Source organism: Schistocerca gregaria, chromosome 3 (genome assembly GCF_023897955.1).
Source record: "Schistocerca gregaria isolate iqSchGreg1 chromosome 3, iqSchGreg1.2, whole genome shotgun sequence".
Classification (NCBI taxonomy): Eukaryota; Metazoa; Arthropoda; class Insecta; order Orthoptera; family Acrididae; genus Schistocerca; species Schistocerca gregaria.
Genome location: NC_064922.1, coordinates 566,275,237 through 566,295,077, shown reverse-complemented (window position 1 = coordinate 566,295,077; position 19,841 = coordinate 566,275,237). Strand labels below are relative to the sequence as shown.

The window sequence follows — 19,841 nt, the reverse complement described above, 5'->3', positions numbered from 1 at the left end:
CAGGACAATCGACCAATTCGGGAACTTGTCCGGGTTGTCCTGGAGCTCAATTCAGTGCATCTTGACCATCGATTTGGGGATATGAAGAGTGGCAGCAAAATTGTGCTGATGCTTCTTACCAGAGATCAAAGGGATCGTCGCGTTCAAGCCTGTCTGAAAATGAAGGACGCGTTCAAAGATGATCCACATTTTTTCAACAAAATCATTACGGGTGATGAGTCATGGTGCTATGGGTACGATCCAGAAAGTAAACAACAGTCATCACAATGGATGTCACCTGGCTCAGCTCGACCAAAAAAAGCTTGACAAGTGAAATCGAATGTGAAAACGATGTTGATCTGTTTTTTTGACATCAAAGGGATCGTACACTCTGAATTTGTCCCTGAAGACCCGACAGTAAACCAACAATTCTATTTGGAGGTTATGAAACAGCTTCGCAGAAGCTTGTCACTAAAACGTCTGGCTTTGTGGGATTCTGGCGTGTGGTTCCTGCATCATGACAATGCTCTCGCGCACACGGGTCTCAACGTTCACCAGTTTTTGGCCTCATCGAAGACTACCACCTTGACCTACATGCCCTATTCGCCAGATTTAGCACCCTCGGACTTCTTCCTATTCTCGAGGATGAAAAGAGACTTGAGAGGGAAGCACTTTACGGATGTGGAAGATGTGTAAAATGCAGTGTCATGAAAGTGTTAGCAGGTATCAAAGAGCATGAATATAAAAGGTGCTTCGAACACTAGAATGAACATTTGGACAAGTGTATTAATGCTATTGGAGAGTACTTCGAAGGAGATTAAGATTGTATTTGAAAACAGTAAGGTATATGCTTTCTAGAAAGAAATTCCGGTTATTTTTGAGTCCCGCCTCGTATATCACTGAGGCGCACAGCCACCTCACCAGTGGCAAGGTCCATGGTCCGTGATCCGTGGGTCACAACTTGACTAAAAGAAGGGATCAGTTGATAGGACACATTCTGAGACATAAAGAGTTGTCAGTTCAGTACTGGAGGGAAGTATGTGGGAGAGAAAAATTGTAGAGTGAGACCATGAGATGTATACATCAAGCAGGTTCATATGGATGTAAGTTGCAGTAGTTATAGGAGATTGAGACACTTGAACATCATAGAGTAGCCTGGCGAGCTGCATCAAAACAGTCTTCAGTCTGAAGAGAACAACACGACATATGTATTGATGTGGACATATGTGAAGTGATAGCAAACTGTTCAGTGAATCACACATCATTACTTACTTCTAAATAGTTCAGCTGTAAAATTGGCTTTCAGTTATAGATATGGCATTTACCAGTGTGATGTATGGCTTAAGAGCAGCCACTCGACCATGAAATCCAAGTTTTCTCACATCCTGCCTAACTGTCATAGTACTTGCAGTGGATCCTGATGCAGTTTGGAATTATTGTGTGATAGTCCGTATAGATGTCTGCCCATTACACATTACAACACTCTTCAACTGTTAGCGGTCTCTGTCAGTCAACAGACGAGGTCGGCCTGTACATTATTGTACTATATGTATCCTTTCGTATTTCCACATCACTATCACATGAAAAACAGTGGACCTAGGATGTTTAGGAGTTTGGAAATCTCACATACAGATGTATGACACAAGTGACATCCAATCGCCTGACCGGGTTCAATGTCTATGGGTTCCATGGAGCACCCCATTCTGCTCTGTCACGATGTCTAATGAGTACAAGGTCACTGATATGGAGCACCTGGCAGCAGGTGTCAGCATAATGCACCTAATATGAAAAACATATGTTTTTGGGGGTGTCCGGATACTGTTGATCACATAGTGTAGGTTTATTCGTTACTTTCTTTACCTGTTGCAAGCATCATAAGAGTTCATTTAGACTAATGCATCTTAACATATACATATTGTATGAAGAGCGCACAAAAGTTGGAAGTGAATTTTTATTTGCATGTAGTTGACCTGTCACAAATTCTGAATCACCTTATTCCAAGTAGGCAGAAAAATTCTGCATTTTTGAACTAGCTCATTGGTTGCTTTCACTGCCACTGTTAATGGTCAGAAAACTTGGTTCCATGTGTGTTTTGAATTTTGCCTTTCTGTTCTTATTATAACCAAGTATTCCAATGAGAAACAAGGACTGTGTGGAGTATTATTGCACATTTCCTTGATTGTTCATATTTCCATAGACTACAAAGACAGCCTGAAACAGGATAGATTTCAGTTGCTACCAAAATTGGAGGAGGAGGGGAAATGTAGGGTGCAGTAGAATAATGTTGAGAAATTTACAGATAAACTAGGCAAAAAACAGAACAGGGAAAGGAGAGTTGTGCTGCTAGGTAACAGTAATCGGAGATTTGTAGGTCAGCAGCTACAAGAAAAATTAGGTGCAGAGTACTAGGTCACAAGTTTTGTGAAACCAGAGGCTAGTCTGTCAGGTAATGTAAACATGTACAAGGATTTCAATAAAGAGTAGCAGATGTAGATAGTTGGGGAGCTGCAAACAACCTGGCTAAAAACAAAAAATACAATATTAGGTGTGACCTGGACAAAATAGCAGCTGCTACCAAGCAAGCAAATGTTGGTTTTTGGAGTTTCTGTGGCACAATGAACATGCCTAAGTTAACTCTGGTGTTAAGTGAGTAAACATAGAACTGAGAAGGCTGCTTCAGATGGCTGCAGAATCTCAGTTGATGCTGTTCCATTAGTTACTGTAGGAAGATACAGATATATATCTTGCGGCCGACAACTGAATAAGAGAGCTAAGGACAAGTTAGAGGATGTATCAGAAGAAAACAGGAAAAGTACCACCAGCACATGAAGGCAAATCCTTGTGATTATTAGGATCTGATGATATATCAGCACTGGTCAAATTCAGACAGACAGCATTAAAGGAAATTAAATTGACAGACTATCAATTCATCTTTTAATAATAGAGGGAAAAGTGAAACCAGGGGAAAAGTGAAACCAGCTTATTTCATCAGAATATTAGGGGGGGGGGGGGTGAAAAATGAAGTAAATGAGTTGCCAATTCATTTGCAAAATCTTAGTAGTTGGAAAGCGAGTGATGATGTCATTTGTCTCGATACCATAAAACCACAGGGGTAGAAAACCTTATTGAAAGTGGTTATAAGTGAGGTGTGTCTTCATGTAGATCCAATCTGGATAAAGGAATTGTCACATTCATAGGAAAGAGATGTTGTTGTGGTCTTCAGTCCAGAGACTAGTTTGATGCAGCTCTCCATGCTACTCTATCATGTGCAAGCTTCTTCATCTCCCAGTACCTTTTGCAACCTACATCCTCCTGAATCTGTTTAGTGTATTCATCTCTTGGTCTCCCTCTATGATTTTTACCCTCCGCGCTGCCCTCCAATACTAAATTGGTGATCCCTTGATGCCTCAGAATATGCCCTACCAACCGATCCCTTCTTCTAGTCAAGTTGTGCCACAAATTTCTCTTCTCTCCAACTCTGTTCAATACCTCCTCATTAGTTATGTGATCTACCCATCTAATAATCTTCAGCATTATTCTGTAGCAACACATTTCGAAAACTTCTATTCTCTTCTTGTCTAAACTATTTATTGTCCATGTTTCACTTCCATACATGGCTACACTCCATACAAATACTTTCAGAAACGACTTCCTGACACTTAAATCTATACTTGATGTTAACAAATTTCTCTTCTTCAGAAACACTTTCCTTGCTATTGTCAGTCCACATTTTATATCCTTTCTACTTCAATCATTGTGTTATTTTGCTCCCCAAATAGCAAAACTCGTCTACTACTTTAAGCGTCTCATTTCCTAATCTAATTCCCGCAGCATCACCTGATTTACTTCGACTACATTCCATCATCCTCATTTTGCTTTTGTTGATGTTCATCTTATATCCTCCTTTCAAGACACTGTCCATTTCGTTCAACTGCTCTTCTAGGTCCTTTGCTGTCTCTGACAGAATAACAATGTCATTGGCAAACCTCAAAGTTTTTATTTCTTCCCCATAGATTTTAATTCCTACTCCAATTTTCTCTCTTGTTTCCTTTACTGCTTGCTCAATATACAGACTGAATAACATCGGGGATAGGCTACAACCCTGTCTCACTTCCTTCCCAACCACTGCCTCCCTTTCATTCCCCTCGACTCTTATAACTGCCATCTGGTTTCTGTACAAGTTGTAAATAGTCTTTTGCTCCCTGTATTTTACCCCTGCTAGCTTCAGAATTTGAAAGAGAGTATTTCAATCAACATTGTCAAAAGCTTTCTCTAAGTCTACAAATGTTAGAAACGTAGGTTTGCCTTTCCTTAATCTATTTTCTAAGATAAGTTGTAGGGTCAATATTGCCTCACTTGTTCCAACATTTCTAAGGAATCCAAACTGATCGTCCCTGAGGTCAGCTTCTACCAGTTTTTCCATTCGTCTGTAAAGAATTCATGTTAGTATTTTGAAGCTGTGACTTATTAAACTGATAGTTCGGTAATTTTCACATTTGTCAAGACCTGCTTTCTTTGGGATTGAAATTATTATATTCTTTTTGAAGTCTGAGGGTATTTTGCCTATCTCGTACATCTTGCTCACCATATAGTAGAGTTTTCTCAGGGCTGGCTCTCCCAAGGCTATTAGTGGTTCTAATGGAATGTTATATACTCCCATTACCTTGTTTTTTTGCAGTGCTCTGTGAAACTCTTCACGCAGTATCATATCTCCCATTTCAGCTTCATCTATGTCCTCTTCCATTTTCATAATGTTGTCCACAAGTACATCACCCTTGTATAGACCCTCTATATACTCCCTCCACTTTTCGGCTTTCCCTTTGTTTAGAGGTGGTTTTCCATCTGAGCTCTTGATATTCATGCAAGTGATTCTCTTTTCCTCGAAGGTCTCTTTAATTTTCCTGTAGGCAGTATCTATCACACCCCTAGTGATATATGCCTCTACATCCTTGCATTTGTCCTCTAGCCATCCCTGCATAACCATTTTGCACTTCCTGTCAATCTCATTTTTGAGTCGTTTGTATTCCTTTTTGCCTGCTTCATTTACTGCATTTTTGTATTTTCTCCTTTCATCAATTAAATTCAGTATTTCCTCTGTCTTACTATTGTGTAATCTATCTGAAACCTTTCAGTGTCTCCAGACGTCTTCCATGTATACAACCTTCTTTCATGATTCTTGAACCAAGTTTTAGCTATGGTAAAGTTATGCTCTGTGCATAATTCTACCAGGCAGCTTCCTCTTTCATTCCTTACCCCCAGTCCATATTCACCAACAACTTTTCCTTCTCTTCCTTTTACTACTATCGAACTCCTGTCCCCAATGATTATTAAATTTTCGTCTCCCTTCACTATCTGAATAATTTCTTTCATCTCATCATACATTTCAACAATCTCTTCATCTGCGGAGCTAGTTGGCATATAAACTTGTACTACTGTGAGCTACTAATACTTGTTGGGCTTTGTGTCTTATCTTGGCTACAATTATGTGTTCACTATGCTGTTCTTAGTAACTTATCTGCACACCTATTTTTTATTCTTTGTTAAACCTATTCCTGCATTACCCATTTTGATTTTGTATTCACCTGGCCAGAAGTCTTGCCCCTCCTGCCACCAAACTTCCCACTATATCTAACTTACTCTATCCATTTCCCTTTTTAAATTTCCAAACTACCCGACTGATTAAGGGATCTGACATTCCACACTTCGATACGTAGAATTCCAGTTTTCTTTCTCCTGATAATGACATCCTCCTGAGTAGTTCCTGCCCGAAGATCAGAATGGGGGGACTATTTTACCTCTGGAATATTTTACCCAAGAGGACACCATCATCATTTAACCATACAGTAAAGCTGCATGCCTTCGGGAAGAATGACAGCTGTAGTTTCCCCTTGCTTTCAGCCGTTCTCAGTACCAGCACAGCAAGGCCGTTTTGGTTAGTGTTGCAATCATCCAGACTGTTGCGCCTGCAACCAATGAGAAGGCTGCTGCCCCTCTTCAGGAACCACATGTTTATCTGGGCTCTCAACAGATAATCCCCCCCCCCCCCCCCCTTCCCCCATTGTGGTGCCACCTACGGTACAGCTATCTGTATTGCTGAGGCACGTAAGTCTCCCCACCAAGGGCAAGGTCCATCATTCATGGGGAGGTTAAAGAACAATATACTTACATTTCCCAATAGGAATTCACGAGCATAAAGAACAGTATTCTTATAAATTCCTATTGGGAAATGTAATGTTTGTAATTGTTGAAGTAAACTGATCTCCACTTGATAATTGAAAAAAATTGACGATTTATTGTGCTGTCTGTCAGACAGAAGGAAGAGATTATTAATTTGTGGTGATTTTAATGTAAAATTCCGGAAGGAATCTAACATCCAACATGATTTAGAAATGCTTTGAGCCATTTATACTTTGGTATTAGTCATAAATTTCACTCTCAGAGTTGCTCAAGATAGCAGTGCCCTTACCGATAATAAGTTAGATGCATGCGTATCCAGTTCTAAACAGATTGTTAGATCACGATGGTAAGTCAGTCACATTATATAACTTTACTTCATGTACCATATGGGAACAGAAAACAGTGAGGCAAAACTACTGAAGATTTTAAGAAAAGCTTGAAGCAAGTTGACTGAGATGAAGTTTACTGAGATGATGATTACAATGAACCTAATGCCAACCCCTAATTAAAGTATTTCTCAAGGACTTTGTATCCATTCTTGAAAGTATTTTTCCGAAAAAGATAATTAAATGTAAAACTGGTAAGTCATTAAAGAAACTTTGGATCACTACTGGTATTAGTCTCTTCGAAATGAAGAAAGGATTTGTACAAAATAGACAAGCTAGTAATGACCCAGATATACGTTCTTATTATAAACAGTACTCCAATATATGAAGAAAAGTTGTAAAAAGATTCAGGGGTGTGCACATCTTGTCTGGAATTGACAGATGATTTAATAAAACCAATGTGGAATATTGTTAAGAGACACTTGAAATGAAGACAGAAGATGACATTATTTCCGTTAATGAGACTGGGAGCACTGTATAAGAAAGTTCATGTGCAACAACTATTTTTTATGATTGCTGATAGCTTTTAAAAATGGGTGAGAAAATTGGTGCAAATAATTCAGATGAGAAACAAAACTGTACATTGAAAAAGAAATACAGATGACATTTAGTGAATTAAAACCTAAACCCACACTCTCATCTGAAATAAAACAGATAATCAGGGTTCTAAAAAGTAAAAGTCAGTATGGGCTGGATGACACTCCAACAAGACACTAAAAAGTTGTGGCTGTGTAATACGTAACATTTGGAGTCAATTTCATAATTCATCATCAACTGCTCGCTTGATGAAAGATCCATATCCAAAGATTGGAAAGTTGCACAGGTCACATCAATATTGAAGAAAGGCAGTAGGAGTAATTCCTAAATTACAGGCCCATATTATTATTGTTGATATGCAGCAGGATTGTGGAACATACATTGTGTTGGAACATTATGAATTATTTGGAAGACAACGGTGTTGACAAACAGTCAACACGGATTTAGAAAACATCATTTTTGTGAAACACAACTAACTCTTTACTCACATGAAGTGTTAAGTGCTATTGACAAGGTATTTCAAATGGATTCCATATTTTTAGATTTGCAGAATGCTTTTGACACTGTAGTTCACAGGTGACTTGTAATCAAATTACTTACTTAATCAAATTACTTACTTACAGACTATTGTCTCAGGTATGTGACTGAATTCAGAGAGGTCACTGATTGTAGTAATTGATGGAAAGACAGAGTAGAACAGAAGTGATTTCTGTCGTACATGAAGATAGTGTTACAGGCCCTCTGTTGTTCCTTATTTATGTAAATGATAAAGAGACAATCTGAGCAGTCGTCTTAGGTTGTTTGCAGATGATGCTGTTGTTTATTGTGTAGTAAAGTCATTAGAAGATCAAAACAAGTTGCAAAAGAGTTAGAAAAGATATCTGTTTGGTGCAAAACTTGGCAATTGACCCTAAATAATGAAAAGGTGTCCACATTAGTGTGAAAAGGAATCCATTAAACTTTAGTTATTTGATAAATCAATCAAATTTAAAGGCTGTAAATTCAATTAAATATGTAGGAATTAACATTTACAAACAACTTAAATTGGAAAGAACACACACAAAAAGTTGTGGGGAAGGCAAACCAAAGACTATGATTTGTTGGAGAACATGTAGAAGATGCAACAGGTCTACTAACGATACTGCCTTGCATGATGCTTGTTCGTACTGTTTTGCGATATTGCCACCTAGTGTGGCATCCTTACCAGGTAGGATCAATGGAGTACATCGAGAAATAGGGGAGAGAGTGTCTTGGACATGATACAAGATTTGGGGTGGACATCATTAAAACAAAGGTGTTTCTCTGGTGGGATCTTCTCACAAAATTTCAATCACCAAATTCTCCTCTGGAGGCAGAAATATTTTGTTGATGCCAACGTACTTAGGGAGAAATGATCATAATACAATAAGGGAAATCAGAGCTCGCTTGGAAAGGTACAGGTGTTGGTTTTTTCCTCACGGTATTTGTGTGTGGAATAATAGTTGAGGAAAACCTGTGCTAGATACTTAAATGTGATTGCAGATTGTTCATGTAGACATAGATGTAGATCATTAACTGTAGGTGTTTTTCCAGTGGGACAGTTCCTTGGGGGGCTGAAATAGGCCATATTTGCTGTAAAAAGCGTCCCTCCACAGAGGTCACTAACTGCTGCCCAGTGTTTCGCCTTACATAATTTTCTAAAATTTTCAACTTAATATGACAGGAATAATAATAAATAGGGTAGAAACTTGTAAGCTTTCAGGTGTGCATGTTGATGAAAACCTAAACTGGAGAAACCTTACATTCGATCAGCTATAATGTCTAGATTTGGCTGCTTTTGCCGTAAGAATAGGTGCCAAGTTAGTAAGTTTACATATTTTCATCGATTGATGTTTATAGGATAATATCTTGGATAAATCCTCACGTAGGCAAAAACTATTCATTGCACAAAAGAAAGTAATTAGAATTGTGTGTGAATTTTACACATGTACATCTTGCAAGTATCTTTTTAAACACCTGAGCCTATTAACCACAGCCTCACATGATATTTATTCACTTACAGAATTTACCAACAATCCATCTAAGTTGGAAAGTAACCAAGATATTCGCAAGTACAGCACGAGAAGGAAAATGATCTACATTTATCTTTAATTAATCTAAGTTTGGTACAGAAAGGGATGGAACATTTAGTTACAAAACTCTTTGATGATCTACCCATGGAAATAAAATATCTGACACGTAGTAGAAGTATTTCCAAATGTAGATAAAAAGATGTTTCTCCCTGACAACCCCCATTCCAGAGAGGAATTCTTGAGTAGAGATAGTCATTAAGAGAAACCTGTAAATGGCCAGTGTGTAGCCATATAAATATTACTTTTATTTTTTAGACAGGCACAGCTAAAAGACACTAATTGTGCCTGTCTGCATCATAATGTGTCTTCGTTAAGGTAAGTAGCAATCTGTCTTTTCCTACATTGTTGATTTTTCTGCCTGGGGGATGGATTGTTTTATTTTCATTTTTTTTATTTAGTTGTGTATAATTGGTCAGTGTTTTTCTGTTGTCACATTTTACATCATAACATTTACTGTGAATTTTATCTATGTAACTAGCTAACTGTCTAAAACAGTTCCTCAGAAACAAGTACCACACAGAAGCAACAAATGCAACCCTAAAAAAGAAATAACTTGGTTTCACCTGCACTTACAACAGGAGCACTGTGAATATAATTCACAAAAACGAAACAGGGTCCCTGAATCAATGAAGCTAAATTGGCTATTTCATACGTCACTGTACTGTTAGCAGCCCAATATGATGTATAATAGGCACAGAGGTCTAAATGTATGGTAATGGGGTAATTGGTTATATTTATGTTGATGAAACGCTTAATCTCAGGAAGAAGAGAGGAGAATTTATAGAAATGAAGAAAAATTAGAGCTGTTCTAAATTACAGAATTTTCAGAAAAATTTGAATGGGACCAGGGGAGACTTCAATGATTTGGAATGATTTTGTGTCGCTTACAAACTTTACTGCAGACTGGTGAAATTTATGTAGTGGAACATTAGTTTAGACATGGGCTTTATGTTTTGGAGTGAGTGTGGTAACACTGCAGTGAAGCCACTGTACTCACATTGTAGAGGAGAAGGACTTCAATCCTGATTTTGCTGTCCAGATTTAGATTTGTGTGGTTTCTCTGCAGTCATTAAGTTATATATCAGATTGTTCCTTTGAAAAGGATGGAGCTGATTTATTGCCCCGTCCTTATCCTACCCCTATTATTCTCTGTCTCTGTTGACCTAATCATTGATGTGACTTTAAACGTTAATCTTCCTCCTTTCCCTGTATTTACAAGGGATGCTGTTAAAAGACAGGCCTGTCCAACCATACTTAAAGTTTTTCTGTTGTAAGAGTCTTGATTGTTTAGCTTCCTTTGCCAGCCTCATTTGATGGAGCAAGTATTCTATATCCAATGACCTCAATAAATTGTACATTAAACTTGAACAAAAGGAACTATTGAACACGCTACTAATTACTCAAAATTTATCTACACATATTTATGGTGATAAAGTATCATTCTTCTCCTTTGATATAAATTTAAACATGAGAATGTTAGATCTCTCTTCTCTTTAATGAATGTATTGATAAATGTGTAAATAATTAAGCAGCCCATTTATTTGAAGTGCTTTTCATATAGAGTATGAGGGCTGAATGAAAAGTAATGCCTGCACCTTCATTAATTGGGTTTGGATGGGAATATTTTAATAAATCCAATGCAGAAATAATCCTTTGAATGTTATCTTTAATTAACAGTATTCACTTTTCCACATAATCACCAGCCAATTGGATACATTTCTGCCAAAGATGAACAAGTTTTCTGAAGCCATCATGGAAGAAGTCAACACTCTGCTTCTACAACCACAGTCTCCCAGTTCTCTCAACGTCTTCATCAGAAGCATAATGATGTCACCGTAGATTGTCTTTCATTATCGGGAATAGGTGGAAGTCAGACAGTGCTAAATCTGGACTGTATAGAGGATGCTCTATGGTGGTGAGATTAAGTCTCTGAACTTCTGCTGTGGTGGCATGTGAGGGGTGTGGTTTGGTATTGTGATGCTTAAGGAAAACATTTCCCTTTTCCTTTCAGACCCTTGTTAGCCATCGTTTCAGAGTTTGCAGTGTTGTGATGTAACACTCTGAATTTATTGTTGTTCCATGATCAAGGAAATCAACATGGATAACACCATCTGTGTCCCAGAACACTATGGCCATGATTCTTCCAGCTGAGGGCTGCGTCACGTCTTGAATTTACTTTTCTGGGGAGAGTCTGTGTGTTGATATTCCATAGACTGACGTTTCATCTTTGGGTCGTAATGGTGTACCCACACTTCGTCTTCTGTCACAGTTGAGTGGAGAAATGTGTCACCTTCATTCTCATAACACGAGAGGAGTTCCTGTAAAATTTCAGGTCTGCATTTTCATTTCAGGAGTCAGCATCCAGGGTACTCATTGTGTACAAATCTTCCGATAGCCAAGCAAACCAATAATGTGACCCACATATTCTTGTGAAATGCCGATTGTGCTTGCAGTTTCCCTCTGAGTGATGCAACGATTGTCCTGAATCAGTCTGTCAACATTTTTCTTTTGAAACTCGGTGGTTGCTGCCACAGGACATCCAACTCTTTGTTTGTCACACAGGTCAGATGTTCCCGCCCCAACATCATTAAACTTACTCGCCCAATGATGCACAGCACTCGCATCAACACAGTCATGATAAACTGCTTTCATTCTCTGATGAATCTCCTTTGGGGTGACACCTTCTGCTGTCAAGAATTCAATGTTGCTTAAATCACATTGACCAACTGTCTGTGCAGGGTTCCATACTTTACACTGTAACAACACAACCGTTCAATGCTAAGGCTTCCTGCCAACTAGAGCTGTAGAGAAGAGGCTATGGAACAAGCCAGTACCTGCTGCATACCAATGCTGCCAACTGTGGAAGAGTTATGAAGGTGGAGGTATTACTTTTCAGTCAACCCTTCATATATCTTTTAAAGATGGTGATACATGTTGATAATGACAGGGTTTTGGCATTGTGTTATGATTTCTTCAGTTGGAATTTGCCCATGCCACTGAAGTAAGAGAGACAGGTGTGAGTCTGCAAACAATGTCTTGGCAGTCATAGTAATCCCATTTGGTGGGGGTTGTTCATTATGCACAAAAGACACTTTCACTTTAAGCATACTATGCGGAAGTACCAGAGAAATTAAATTAAATTGGTCACCCTCAGCACTGAGTGAGGGAAAGCAGTTTTATTACAGTATTTAATCTGTGTAAGATTCCATCATTGTTGTTGTTGGCACTCATACGTTGATCTTATATAACTTGTTTAATACATGTTTTCTGTTTCCTGGAATATTTTAGTTTTTATCACTTTGTCTTGTATTTCATTAAATTTCCATTCAGTTCTTTGATACAACACATACAAATTTTGAATAAACCTGAGTATCTCTTTTCCTTGCTGTCATTATATCAGACTAATTTACATTATTAAAAAGTTTTTCCACTTCTTAGTACACATTAATTACAATAAATTATTGATTCAGTCTATATTATTACAACAACACACGGACTGGTAAACACAGTAAAGTGAATGTTTCTACATTTTTATGACCTTGTTGCCATTTGACTGAAGCATTAATTTCTGTTCAGGAACTTGGAGGTGCCAGTAGCAGGCAGCTACTCCTCTACTTGTTCCAGTTGTCCCAGTTCCGCCACAGTCAGCTCAGACAGGTGAATTTCAATATATTTGTCTGTGAATTTTGGATGGTTTTTACCAGATTTTTTGTCTAGGCTCCTAAGTTAATCAGACGTGCTTAAATTTTGGAAAATTTATATATTTACATCAGCTGTTGTTTGACATCTTTATATGAAATTTGTTTTCTATGGATTTGAGCTCATGTAAACTAATAAATTTTGATTCTCGTTTGTCGAAATAGATAATATTGTGGGGAAAAAAAGCTGTTATTGGTGAAGAATAACCTAGAGATTTAGCTGATAGTGACTTTAAAGAAGAATAAAATTAAAAGCTTTTAGTCCTGCCCTTCTTCAGGAGGTCGGTCATCTGGTTTTATGCTGTGCCTTTCTGTCCCTTGTTTCTTTAGTTTCCCACTATGTCTTCCTTTTTGCTGACATAGAAAACATGTTTCATTATGTAGCTAAATGTTACTCAGGTTTGTCAGTCAGAATATATTAATTTTATATACCATAGTTTCGTTCAAAATCCTCCCACTTACTCCATGGCTGACCTTATTGACGTAAATGCATTTTAAATTTTCTTAAATATCAATTACTGTGTTAAGTTCATTTTAGTGTTACAAGCAGGTTATGGAAGGACTGCTTGTGTTGTTTACATTTACGTAATCCGAAACCCACAATATCTGAAGAAACAGTATTTGAAGACTTGAGTGATGTCTCTGCATTCCAAATTGAAATCTGGTTCTTGGAATTGTGTAAAGAAGTTTGTAAAGTATTGTCAGCATTTTCCTCAATGTGCATCACAGATTTAGATTTTCCATAGTTTCCCTAGATTTCTTAAGACGAAAGCTAGGATGATTGCTTTGAAAATGGTATGGCCAATTTCCTTTCCCCATCTTTTCCAGTCTGAGTATTTCCTCACTCTCAAATGATGTCATTATATATGAGGTACCCCACTAATATTCCAGTTTAGGCTTTAAGTGAAATTTTATGAAAAATGCATTTTGGAAGTAGATTGCAATTTTCCAAAATATTACCTCTGTAATAATCTCTCCTTACTTTACCTGTTAAAGTGTCTACATGTAACTACTCAAACTTCACGCCTCCAAAGACTATCGCTCCCAGTTATTACAAAGCTCGCTTCAGCTGTGCTTCATTAGTCCTGTAGTAAACGGCTGTAAACTCTACAGTTTATCGGAGTGCATAACTTAAAATTTTCCTAAATTGAGACCTGTTACTGGTTTCTGGTGCCTGCTGGAATTTGTTCCATGTCATCTGGATGATTAAAAGTCTCATATCAAGTCATGTTGTCGATCAGTTTGTTAATATTCAACAGTAACAATTTGGATACATCCACAATAAAACACAAAGCAGCTTGTTTATCTGTTACTTACATATAGTCACTGAATTTCATTTAGACCTTCAGTATATCCAAATTTAGTCTTTCCTGAAACACTATGTCTCAGGACAGGGGTTTAAGACCCACTCAGGGAAACTTTTCAGCTCCTTCTCTTTACCTGTGTAAGAAAATCTGCCCACAGACTTGTTGTAGTGTAACACGTTTCTTTAATTGGAGTGGTCTAATTTGTATTTAACATCTGGCTTCTCCTCAATTACTTCAAATTCAGCTTACTTTGAATATCAGCCAAAGCACTGCAACCTGCAGCAGCCTTGTACATGTTACATAATCTGTAAATTTTTCTTTGTCTTTATCATGGCATTAATAGTACCGCATTGCTCAAAATTTCTGTAGACAAATCTTGCTGCGCTTCTTCATATGTCTTCCACGCCCGAATCCAGATAAAAACGGTTATGAGTCCCATACAGAACAGCAGTACTCAAGATGAGCTCTTACCAAGGACTAGTATGGCTTTTGCTTCCCCCTTCCTTGAACAAACCTTCAAGATACTCATTACTTGGAAGCTGACCCTGTTTACCTTGGAAACTATGCCTATCACATGAACACACCAGCATAATTTTCTATCAAATATCACTCGTATGTGCTTAAAATTAGTTGACATAGAGAATGAATATTACTGTACCTTTAGCTCAGCTGTTATTTTGCATTTTCTGGACCTGAAACTTACAAACTGAATCTTGATTCCATTGGTACTTATTCTGTTTGTTTACTTGCTTCTCTGTTGTTGCAAGGCCATTGAGTCTCTGAATATTGTAATTGGCTGATTCTGTGATAAACTACCAGATCATCTGCAAAGACTCTGATATTAGAGTGATTTGTGTGTCCATGTCATCAACAGCATTCACAGCAAATATCCATGTGGCATCTCCAAAAATTCCTCCTCTTTCTCTGAGACATACTTCCTTACTCTTACTCTCTGGATTCCACCCTGCAGAAACACCTTTATCCAAGCCATGCTCTGCTTCCATCCCAGCAGTTTGTAATTTATGTAATGAGACCCCATTATGGAGTTCATCAAATGCATTGACAGGTCTTAAATTGTGCAGTTTAGTAGCCGCATCCCCCCTCCCCTCACACAAAACACACACACACACACACACACACACACACACACACACACACACACACAATCCTAATGTAATGTGTTGCATCATTTGTGTCAAGAAATCCTAAGCCCTGTGGCAAAGCAGGTTACTTATTCCATATGAATATATTTTTTTGTATTGAGTGATGGGTGCCAGAGAAATAAAAAGGTTTAAAAAGTCGGTAAATATTGAATTTATGTGGTTACTTAGACCCATAGTTTTTGGGAAATATCAATCCACACTAGTAAAAAAAATTGAAGATTTGATTATCTTTCCACTTTGAAGTTCTGCTTTCATTACAGCTGTAATGTCACATACGGCAACAGTAAACCCACATAGTCATCCTAATATTATATTTATTGGCTGTTGTCAACAAATTGAGACTCATTGATGCACTCCCAATTTATCTTCACTTCATGTCCTCCTCTTCTTTCACAGCTCCAAGCGAAGAAGATTGCCTTTCCCACACATAAAATTCTAAACCTTGACAGGTTCACTGTTACTGAAAGTCATATCATAACAGTGTCCTTTACCATTTTTACATATTTTAGAAGTGAAATAATTATTCTATATTCACCACCACTTACTTTTTTTCTCAGCTGTAGTATGAGCAGTGATACATCATCATTCAACTCAGAGTGCCAAGATGATGAAGAAATTGCTTTAGCTATGCAGGCTGCGGAAATTGCAAATCGTAATGAAGCAAGGGCAAAATTTAGGTATGTAACATTATTGCATGTTGATTGTAACATAACAATTGTTATTACATTTTTATACTGCTGAAGACTGTTCTAATGAATGTTAGTGTCTTTGTTCATTCATATCATGGTTATGAATAGAACATAACACATTCTATAAACCTGTGGCAGTATAATGCTCTCATGCAGAAAGCCTTTGTGAGCTTCATATAATGTTAGTGTAATTACATTTCTAAACATAAAGAACTTAATTGATGTATAGTTTTACACTTGCTCTATTTCAGGCAGAGTTCTGATTACAGGACCTTGATTCAGGTGACTTTTGGTTGGTTGTGTTTATTTGGAAGGTGTAAAAATTAAAATGTTTTGAAGCTTTCTCCTTTGGACTCTCGTTATTTTCATGTAATAGAATGTTGCACTCCAGATCAGCTAGTAAGTACAGAAACAATTTCTATTAATGTTTATAGGTCAAGTGAAGATTTGGTACATCGCCTCTTCGTTTGCATTGCTGGTGTAGCAGATCAGCTACAGACAAACTTTGCTGGAGACTTGAGGAACATTCTTAAGTGTGTCTTCCTAATGAGTGCCTCTCAGACTACTGATAGCAGTGAAAGCTCAGACCAAGATTTACAGGAACAAGAATGCCCTTCTCCAGATGAAAATGGTGAGCATAATCTGTTGAAAAGAATACCTGTTGTGTGATGGTAAAGTTTTCCTTGGAGAATTGATTAACATTTATTAAGTTGTAAAGCATCTGTTCAGCGATAACTGTTCCTGGTAGTCATACGAATATAAACATAGATAGGCCTGTAGGTAGTGGGGAGCAGGTGTGGTTATTACAATGATAAATAATCACTCTCTCCCTCCTTTTTTCTCCTCCCTCCCTCCTTTTTTTCTCCTCCCTCTCAGGTCCAGTAGTACTTCCCTAAACATTCACCTGACACCATGACACCAACCCAATTACCTCTGTCATTATCAGTTTGACTGACTGACAGTTATGTTTTTTTGAAGGTCAGTAGGGGGATTTTGTGTGAAACTTTTTAGGGCCACCTAGGAGCTAGCCTCTCTCCAGCCAAACTCGTAAATCACTTGTTCAGTTCAGATGTGTTGATGAACTCTTCATATCCTTCAGAACTTTTAACACATCCTCCCAAATTCATTTTACTTAATGTTCCTCTTTTCTAATAAGCTACTTGACCTCTACCTTTCTTGTTGTGCAATAAGTTCTGCCTTCATTAAACCTGTGAACAGTACTTGACACCAGCACTTTAACATGTGCTACCATTGAAAAACCAAGAAGTTATCCGTGGGAAGCAGTCACTATTCAGATGTGTAGGCTTCTGTAAGTTTTGCAACCCATTCTGTTTGTAGGAAATGTAACTCTTGAAATATTTTTTTTAAAAAATTCCTAATGAATTTTTTTCCTCGCTTCTCCCCGTCTTGTATTGATAAATCCCCGTCTTGTATTGATAAATTTATTGTAAAATAAGGCCATTTCCAGAAAATGATTAACTTTAAAATAAATTAAGTGTTGAGACACACTGAGTTCTGGCTTTATTTTAATTATTGTGGCATTTTTGCTGTTTTGGTGACTTACAATTTACTTCAATCACACACAGAATATGTCAGCAGTGTAGTCAATGCCCTTATTTTGTTTCTAGCTATCTATCACAGCCTAAGAGTAATGTGGCCAGGTGCTAGCTTTTATGAAGAATATAATATTATTTTACACAATTGTTCTTTTTGAGCCATTAATTTTACATTCTAACCAACTAGTACAGTGTGTTATAAAGGCATGTTGTGTCCTATTCAATTGGCCTATGTGTAATACTAGTGTGCTTTGCATAAACAGCAATTTGCTGAAAGCTTCATGAATCACACCTAATCACAAAAGTCACGTGTTCCTGTGATGCTTTCTAAACTTTTTTAATCAGCCACAAAATAGTACTCATCTCATCAGACAATATCGCCAAGCACATAAACAGCTTTGTCAGTTTCTCACGGTGAGAGTCTTCATTTCCATTTTTGCATTGATTTATGTTTATCATTTTTATTTAATCAGTGAGGATATTGCAAAATGATAGTATAATCAAAGAAAGATAAATACCTGTATATGTGCCTGATTCTTAACAGCAAGTGCCTGTTACATTTTAAGGCAACTAGATTGGTAATTAATTTGTCCTGTAATATAATGCTTTTAATGTTGTGACATTCTTAGTTTTAAGATTTTATTCAACACATTACAATATTATGAAAAACATTTCATCATGTCATCATTGTCATTTTGAACAAAATAATTTTGAATACTAGGCTGTGTCATTGTAAAACACTAAAGCAATTAAATTACCAGTGTTTCAACTGACTTGCCATGGTCCTCTTCAGATCGGCTAACTGCTGGGTACTGGTGAATGGCTTCCCCTAGATACATCTGTTTGTTTACCAGTCTCTCACCAATGAGAGTTGCCTACCAGTCACTTACTAGAGTGGCCACATGCAATAGCCTACTGTATGCTATTTCACGTTAGTCACCTACTAGAGTTTTATTTCAGTTGGCCACCTGAGTAGCACAGACCTCCACCTCCATAGCAATAGCTGTGCAAATTGTCTAATGACATACTAGATACGAGATGTTGGTAGCTACCAGATAACCAAAATAGACATTATGTAGGGAAAGGCATTCACCAGTATGCAGCAGTTAACCAATCTGAAGGAGGTCACAGCAAGTTGGTCAGGAAGTCAGTAATTTAAATGCTTTAGTGTTTTACAATGGTGCAGCCTAAATTATTTTATTTAAAATAAATTTCATCATCTGTTCAGTAGCTAAGTATTAAATTTGTCTAGAACAGGCTGGATTTGCAAGTTCAGGAATATCCCAAACATTCTCATGTATGGTGAAAATTCATATACTGATTGGCTTTGATCACTGTCTTGATAACAGTAATGTTAGCATGAATTTTCTACAGTGGAATGGAATAGATGTTCAGATGGATATCTCTGGGATGTGAAAAAATAGGTGTTTTACCTAGAGTCTAACCCAAGCACTTGTTGTAAGTGGCCAGTGTAGCTGCTCATAAATCTCTGTGTAAGCATAAATTTTTCTAATTTTACCGTTGTTGTCTTTGTGAGATGGATGTTTGGTAGGAGGTAATACATTGGGGTGACTTTTCCTGGAATGTTTGTTTTCGGTATGTTGCCTGTAAATGTCCATAATCCACAATACCTTTCTTCAAGCATCTGCCACTAATACTGGATAAGTTTCTCCTTCACTCCTCCTTTTGTCCTCTTGGGAAAGGGCTTCAGACTAACAAAAAATACTAATGATAGCTGCTGCTATCATTGATGAATAACATTTCAATAGGTTCGTTCCACTGAATGTAGTTTTGTCATCTGCCTTTGCCACAAGTAGTTCTATATGGTCCCTCCATCACAAATTGTCAGAATTCTCAATCCTTTTTATTTTAGAGTTGTGACTGCATTCACCTGTTGACCAATGATGATGTAATCAAATGCTCATGTACTGTTTCAACTGTTTGCACATACTATACAATTTTTATTTTTGTGGTTCAACAGGCAGCCTTTGCACCAAATGTTGATCCTCGGCAGGCCTTCCTGTAACTGGCTAGAATTATCTGCATATTACCTTGTATAACTCTTAGTGGTACCAACCTGCTCATTTATTTTATGTCATAAATTGTAATAGGTACATAAAACTCTGTTGGAGTACACCCAAATTTACTTAAAAGATCTGGTGAATTCTTCCAGATTATTGAGGTGTCTTGTTCAAATTCTTGTCGTTCGAAACTGAATATTATCTTGTTATTGTAATA

The 19,841-nt window shown here is 37.4% G+C and overlaps 1 protein-coding gene across 3 annotated transcripts in view; it reads left to right on the top strand.

The window, feature by feature from the left end:
• Nucleotides 1-19,841, top strand: part of LOC126353816 (lateral signaling target protein 2-like) — a 296,323-nt gene that overhangs the window by 241,442 nt on the left and 35,040 nt on the right. For all 3 annotated transcript variants that reach the window (XM_050002931.1, XM_050002929.1, XM_050002930.1), the window contains exons 7-9: nucleotides 12,767-12,847; nucleotides 15,916-16,035; nucleotides 16,482-16,678. In XM_050002931.1, the coding sequence (XP_049858888.1) occupies nucleotides 12,767-12,847; nucleotides 15,916-16,035; nucleotides 16,482-16,678 (398 nt within the window). The remainder of the gene's footprint in view (nucleotides 1-12,766; nucleotides 12,848-15,915; nucleotides 16,036-16,481; nucleotides 16,679-19,841) is intronic.